This window comes from Saccostrea echinata, unplaced genomic scaffold (assembly GCF_033153115.1).
Source record: "Saccostrea echinata isolate AGI-Se365-2 ecotype Australia unplaced genomic scaffold, CSIRO_AGI_Sech_v1 ptg000025l, whole genome shotgun sequence".
Classification (NCBI taxonomy): domain Eukaryota; kingdom Metazoa; phylum Mollusca; class Bivalvia; order Ostreida; family Ostreidae; genus Saccostrea; species Saccostrea echinata.
Window position 1 is genome coordinate 12556993 of NW_026889774.1, and position 7850 is coordinate 12564842.

Below are 7850 nucleotides of genomic sequence, written 5' to 3' on the forward strand. Positions count from 1 at the left end.
ACTACAGGAGATAATTGCACGAATACAATGTACATTGTACACATTCGTTTGAAATTTTTCGAGGATAATTTTAAAGTATCAAACAATCCTTTCTGCCTTTGCTATAAAACACTTTTAAGTATATTTAGATAAAAATTTATTTTGCAATGTCCACTTGATTTATATTATTGAATGAGTTTTTGCACTCGTTGAAAATATATTTAAGGAGGTTGGATCCTGCCATCAAAAGTAATGAGAATTTTTTATCAAGTATATTTTTAGAATTTACACATACAACTTTATTAAAAATCAAAACAAAAATGGGGGTCAATGCGCTTCTTTTGGCGCTACAGAGCATTTAGTTTGACCTTTTTGCACTGTAAATACGTCTTACACATAAATCAATTTTTAAAGTTTTTCCTTCAATATTTTTTTTTCAAATAAATTATGGTGAACAAACACAGTCTTATTTCATCTTAAATAGACACATTAAAATTTGTAACAACGAAGAAATTTTCGAATTACTCCGCATGTTCAATTATTTGACCTTTTTGCACTCAAACATTCACATTTTTCTGGCATTAAAATTTAACAAGCAAAAAAATCATTTGACAGTAATGACATTTTACTGAATTTAAGAAGAATGGTTAAAAGTATCGTATATATTCAGAAAAGAAAATTAAAAGTGGGGGTCTGTGATGTTAATTTTTAGATATTACTAAAATAGTGCTAATTTTAAGCTTAAATTAGGGCTATTTTTTTCCTTCATTTCCACAATATATTTGCTATATTTATCAAATATGATGATAAAATTCATGACAGTTTATTTAATAGATAATTTAGTACCAGTACAAAACAGTCCACTGCACAAAATAACTATGTGTGCAGCCTGCATTTAAAAATAAGAATCCAAACTTAACATACTTTAAATACTTCGAAAGAGAAAAAATGATCATTTTCTTCTAAAAAACCTTCCGCCACAAAATATAGTTCCTCACTTAATTCTTTTGGTATGGAATTTAATCATGGAGTTTTAACTGAATATAGTTAAATTGGCATTGTAGAATCCAAAGTTATTGTAAGAATTAAAACATTATGCAGAATTTTTGAAATATAGGTTAAGATAAGAATCTGCTCAAAAGCTCAGGAGCGAACCTCGTTAAAAAATCATATCCCACTTTCCGTATCAAACCTTGACAGGGGCTTGGTTTCAGGATCGTTGTACTGCGTGTTCTTTTATGTATGTTTGAACATGATGATTAATTAAAGTTAAACTGCTGTTACAATATCGTATTTCTATGTACTTAAAAAAATATTTTTTAATGTAGGCTACAACGAAATACAATGTTTAAAATATTTTTAAAAACTGCCAACGGATTTTGCCGGTGATAATTTTAATCACACATTCAGACGGACATAGAAGAACACACAAGACATTAATACAAATACAAATATTTATTGTTTTCTAAGGATCATCTAGTGGGCACACTGGTTATATGACAACAATGAGTACTTCAAATATAAAATTTGTGTCCTCTGGTGTGTCTAACCTTGACATAACAAATACAATTTACAATAAATTACAATCATTACAATAATTGGCAAATGCCCAACTTCGGGCCAACTCAGGGAACCCCAACCTGGCGTGTAACCAGAATTTTATTGAAGTGTGTTGAAGGGGGCCTTGGGGTCTCCGTGAGGCCACCAGAAGGCGAAGCCCCCCCCCCTCCCCCGCCCCAGAAGCTCCTGGTTTAACTTTTACCAAACATTTCATTCATTGGCAACCTTCCTCTGGATCTGCCAATGATCGAGGAATATTCTATATCAGTATATGTACTCGATATATTCAGATAAACTTATTTCCCCAGTTACTCTCATTTACAATTGATATGTTTTAGTAATCTGAAAACACACCGTATTTTTCATTTTGTTTGTAACATGGTTGTATGCCAACATGTTTGGTGAATCAATGAATTGAATTGAATTGATATCACAGGTGCTTGGGGACAGCCCCCCCCCCCCAACATATATTTATGGCTTCCCGAGTTTTTTTTTCATGATTTATTTTTTTAAGCATATGTTGATGTATATTGCTCTATAAAAATTCACAATTAACGCGAAATAACTATGTATCAAAAATATATACCACTGGTATTTAACTTTTGCTTATTTAAAATTAACTCCCCTTTCTTAGTACCAGTGTTTTGTTCAGAGTGACCCCCCTTTCTAATTTTCAAATAATATTGCCTTGCATGGTCGTGAAGAAACAAAAGGGGGAAAATCTGATATGTTATCCGTGAAAAAAAGATGCTCATAAGGTTTGTACACTTTAAAGGAGATGTGCCGGCTAATTTCATTGGCTCTTTCACAGATGATGACGTTGTGGTTGCTTGGTCTCATGTTGTGTTGTTGGTTACTGCTCATTTCTGAAGCATAGCTTGAAGAGACAAGGCGTGTTTTCAGTCAAGAGAATAATTTTCGAAATTTATACGAACTGAGGTGCACTTTAGTCATGGAGATGAATAAAAGCACTTATAAGAGGGTAATGCTTCATTTTGTCATGTCACTTCTTTGCAAGAATAGGCCCCTCGAGTGGTTATTTAGGCCTATAGGACTTTGCTCGAGGGCTAAGCCTAAACCTATGTGCTAAGTACGATTGGAACTATTAGCCATACTCCTATGTGCGGATATTTTATTCCTCCACTTATATGTTAATTCACTATGATTTTTGATCCCAGTTTGAAAAACATTGAAATAAACCTGCCACTTCATTACTTTAAAAAAAGATGTTATAGGCCTACTTCCTATGTGATGAACGTGGTGTCTGTTCCTTCATTGATCATCAGATTTTCCGTCTGTAACAAACTATTTCCAAAGTCACTTTTTTAATTTCACACAGATTTTGAGGACAGGGATACTTAGAAAATAGAAATATTGTAGTTTTTTTGTGAATGAAATTTTATTGTGATCTATAATAGGCAAAGAAATCATAAACGCCTATGAGGAAATGCATGTGTAGGCCCTAAACCCTACTGCCCTATTTCACTCCATTTTGATTAATACGATACCACATTATCGTCATATTATTAAGCATTACTATTTGGTACATACAGACAATCGTACTTATGTAACTGTTTTTCTGTATTAGCCACTAGGCCTAATGGGGTTTTTCTATTTTTTTTGCCGTTGTCAATGGCGACGTTACGGTAACCATTGCTTTTTAAAACCATTTCTGTGTCACAGGGCCGATTTTGGGCCAATCACACAGTTGCGTAGAGTGCCACAGGGCCAATTTTGGGCCCATTTTCATTAAACTGAATTGTGGCCATGTATTTATTTTACTTTTTATTCAACATGAATAATTGTTTAACATAGAGCATCAGTAGATGAAATAAGTCGTGTCTTAGACTGAACTAAGAATTTCATAAAATGATCGATAAATACCGGTATGATAGGAAGCAATTTCTGTTTGAGGGGGGTGGAGGAGGAGGGGACAACATCCTCCCCCACACCCAACACATATTCCTTAATTAACGACATTTTTTAGCATAAGTTACTATGTAAAATAAATAACAGTGTGACTCTTAGGGGGAGGAGGTTCCGACCTCCCTGACCCACCCACACCCCCCTTTCCGGATCAGCCTTTGACAATAATTAGAATGTTCCGTCGAATTGATTATTTTTTAAATTACCGGTATTCATTTGGAATGAAAGAAAAAGTTTACATGAGGAGGGAGGGATTTTATCTTATAAAAAGTACCTGTACTTATGCATTTCATGTACGTTTTTCTTTCCAAGGTCGTAGTAGGAATCAACTTTTCAAAAATGATTTTTTAGCGCAGTTACCTATTTATAATCAATACAGTGTAACATTTTGAATCTTAGGGAAGAGAGGGGATCTGGGAGGTATTAAATATGGATGTTAATAACACTGACAATCGAAAAAGGGTTAAGAACTCTGTGTTAAGTTCTAAGACTAGTTACTTTCAAAGTACTAATATAACTTCAAAGCACTTACTAATTCTCTGTAATAGTTGGAAAAAAATAATGAATAATATCCAGCTTTAAGTGAACTAAATTTTTAAAAAGAGCATAAAAAGCTTGATAAACAATATTTAAAATTTTATTCATATCTAACTGTTGATCTATTCAATCTTAATGCAACATTTGCAACAAGCTCGTCCACTTGAGCATCAATTCATGCCAGGACCGTTTATTTAATCTGAATTTAAACACAAGGTAAGCATACATGTATATTTTTGAATGTAAGTATAAGTTTATATCTGTTTCAGAAGCGAATCGATGTTCCCAGTGCCGCCCCGGAAGATGCCTCGAGTTTTTACAAGAGGCTGGGACTGGACATTTTGGCCCCGTCCTCTACTTCCGGGCAGCCTGAGGAGGTCTCAGTTTTGTTTTTCTTTTCACTGTATATAAAACGGAGGAGTAAGTGTGACCAAAAATAAGAATGTTAGCTTTAATATCTTTGTGTTTCAAATCCAAATTCAATCAGCAGAGAACTTTTTGGAATTAAACTTTAAATGCATATACGTTTTTTTTTCTTCTGTGATATCGATCATTCATGGTATTATCCTTTTGATTTTCAGACTGAGCCACCCAGGAAGCGTTCTGTTCAGCAAGCGAGCCATATAGCTCTACAGAACACTAAACCTACTCACAGACCCGATAGAGTGGGACAACAGTGGGTCAGTAGTACCACAGAATTATCCCAGTGAATCTATAATTACTATGTTGTATGATTTATCCATGGTCTTACATATTTTATTAATTAAATCGTAATTACAGACTCAGTTTCAACAGAGAGATAGACATTCACATGCAATCAGACAAAATTATCCTCATGGAAACGGAAACAGTGGAAGAACAGAGTCTGTGAGCACTGCTGCCTCTTACCGACCGCAACATTCGCAACAAACTCGTCCACATGAGCATCAAATACATGCTAGGACAAGCTTGGTAAATGGAGGTGCAAACCAATACCAGCAACATAGGCAACCAGCTCGCCATGAATATCAGACTCATCAGAAGGCTGATTTGGTGAACGGTGGTGATTTCCGCCGACATCAAGATGTGCATCCTAATTTTTCACATCCAAGGACTGCGTCAAGGAACGCAGCTGCCCTCCACAGACGTCAGCATTTGCAACCGGCTCGTCATCAACAGAGAGCGGTTCGCAAAGAGGTAAAATAATGCTGCCATAAACGTGCTAAAGTAGAATAAGATACTCAAAAAAGACTATTTAAAATAGTAGGTTATCATTAATAAATAATTAAAAAATATGTATGCGGTGTATGAAATGCTATATATTAAAAGATAGTTTTCTGAACTTTAAAAAAATGTTATGACTTAATTAGCTGCAGATTTGTAGCTCACTGGTCTTTATACATGTACATATCCATTTTTTCCATCATCAGTGAGCTACAGATCTTTAGCCACTTGAGAATACTTTCATAATGATTGTATATTTCCAGCCTCGGGTCATACCAATCAACAGATACGCTCCTCCAGACTACATGAAAATAATGTATCACCCGACTCCGACACTGGAGGATCTGGGGTTAACCAGTTATCTGGATAGTCCTCCCTCATCACCGAGAGCTACGTCACCAGTTCGGGAGTCCACTGCCACTTCAGATCAGGAGACAACACAGGCTCTCTCAGGGAATGGATTGTCCATGCCAACTTTGATAATGCCAAAACAGATGACTGAGAGACCCCAGACTGTCTCAGGCAACAACTTGGTAAGTATACTCAAGTCAGTCGGCAGTTGGCTAATTTAAATCATTTCTAAATATCATATTGATATACTGAATATCACCATAGTGAAGTCAAATCTGTATGTCTAAAACAGTTGATAAGGTAAATTTATGAAAATATGAAATATAAAATATCTGTCATAAATTTATGAAAGACCACACAATGACAACAAATTTGATTTCAGTTTTCCCCCCTATTTTAGATTAATAACTCGACAACGAGTGTCAGACCTCCAGTGTACGTCCCAAGTTTTGCTCCCAAAGGCTGGGTTAAGCCTGCTGAGGCACGCAATCCCTCACAGGGACATGGGCATACAGACAGAATGGAAGGAAGTCACGTTACACAAACAATGCCTAGTTCTTATGTGGATGAACAAACTGTGTCAAAATCTGCAAAACCTGCTGTACAAACGATCAGCACTGCTCTGGTTAATAGACCCAAGAAAGTGGCATGTGACTGGGTAGGTAAAATTTGGATATAAAATTACTTTTATCATTGACTGAAGTATCATATTTCTGAAAAAGTAATTGGAAACGTAAATTAATCTAATTTTCCGTCTCTTTTTTGCAGTCAACAATTGCTGAGCAGTATTCCACAGAGAGTCGTCAGTCTGACAACCAAGAGGCGAGACGTGACGCAGTGTATGGACGCTATAACGGTGATGTGCGTCTCTCAAGTAATAAAGAGACTCACGACGCAGAGCGTTGCAAGAATCAAGAGACATGGCGTCGGACAAATAATACTGCACAGATTCATCCCTCTAACCAGCAGACATTTGACCAGGTACAGTTGTAAAACACATTTATATTCTTTTATCAGGATGTGTCATGAATGCAATTTAATATAGAAATATACTGAAACCAAGGCTTAGCAAAAAGAAATGTTTTCATTTCTTCTACAGATAATGGCACAGCAGAAAGCTAGACAAAATGTTCGTCAGCAACAACTTGAGACTAACATCAAGTATGCACAAATTGCAGGAGTCAAAGTTAATGAGTTGACTAGCTCAGAGACGAAGGTGAGTTTTTTTTTTCATCTGTCAAAATTTCAAAATGCTACTCTTCATACAGTTTTGGTCTGATTTCCATAAAACTTACGACACTAAGGATAGTTTTTTTATATTTCTATTTTTTTTTATCGATTATGCCATGGAAACTAATAAGAGGAATAATGTGTGAATTTTTTCTTCAAAATTCTACTCTTTCATATTTGGCTCGATTTCAGTAAAACTTGAAAAGAGTTTACAAAAACCATCATAATACATAATTGTACATAATTTTCTCGATAAAAAATAAAATAGTGTTACAAGTCCAGGTGCAGTTTCTCTCTACCAAAACTAACTATGAAAATTAATATCTAAAGTCTTGTCGGAGACTTCTGTGAAATATGTGAGCATTAAGAGCGGGGGATGGGTGGGTGCTAGAGTATACCAAACGTGTGTTAAATTTTGATGGTAAATTGAGAACATTTTGAACATTTAAATTTCATCTGTATTATGGTTTGGTATAAAACATAATGCTCACCAGATTTTTCACTGGATTATGTTCAAGAATCAAATGATGTGTGATATTGACTGTATTTGCAAAAAGTGGGTTCTTTTCTCTTCAAACCTTAAAATTGGGCGTAAGTCTTGCGTAATTATCTGATCATGGTGTAATAGAATTGAGCTTGATTACATTATGGATCAGTTGTAAGCTCTCTGAATATCCTCTTCGACTTGTTGCTCTTCTTGTCTAAAATTACTGCATTTTATCGTGTTTTTTCGTCTTTTGCAGGGAAAGGCGCTTGGAAACATGTACGATCTATTTGGTGGCATGTCTCCATTTAGCTGCTGGATTCAGTCGCCTACAAGAGATCCGAGATTTTCATAGCGTCTGAGCTTTGTGGCCATTTCGACAACATGAAGTTATCACTGGCAATTTCCCCCTTGACTTGATGGGAAATCTTCGCATTCTGAGAGACTTTTACTACCATGTCTTTTAAAGAGCTGTCTGTGGCAGCCAGATTATTTGTTGTTTTATTATTATAATTTTTACTATAGAATAATTTCATTTTCATATTTGACAATTTTCTCATCGTTGTCTGTGACAACCTTT

The 7850-nt window shown here is 35.3% G+C and overlaps 1 protein-coding gene across 1 annotated transcript; it reads left to right on the forward strand.

Annotated features, from left to right (window-relative positions):
• The first annotated feature begins 2491 nt into the window (after positions 1-2491).
• LOC133192903 (uncharacterized) lies at positions 2492-7625 on the forward strand. The gene is made up of 9 exons (XM_061328910.1): positions 2492-2521; positions 4272-4379; positions 4584-4682; positions 4783-5178; positions 5469-5738; positions 5957-6214; positions 6325-6537; positions 6656-6772; positions 7530-7625. The coding sequence occupies exons 1-9, from the start codon at positions 2492-2494 to the stop codon at positions 7623-7625; spliced, it is 1587 nt and encodes a 528-aa protein (XP_061184894.1).
• The last annotated feature ends 225 nt before the right edge of the window (positions 7626-7850 follow it).

Bases quoted from the DNA above. Each gene is read 5' to 3' on its own strand.
- LOC133192903 (XM_061328910.1), top strand. From the start codon at position 2,492: ATGGAGATGAATAAAAGCACTTATAAGAGG. The intron at 4,380-4,583 runs GTCTCAGTTTTG...TTTGATTTTCAG, and splicing joins CTTCCGGGCAGCCTGAGGAG to ACTGAGCCACCCAGGAAGCG. The intron at 6,215-6,324 runs GTAGGTAAAATT...TCTTTTTTGCAG, and splicing joins AGAAAGTGGCATGTGACTGG to TCAACAATTGCTGAGCAGTA.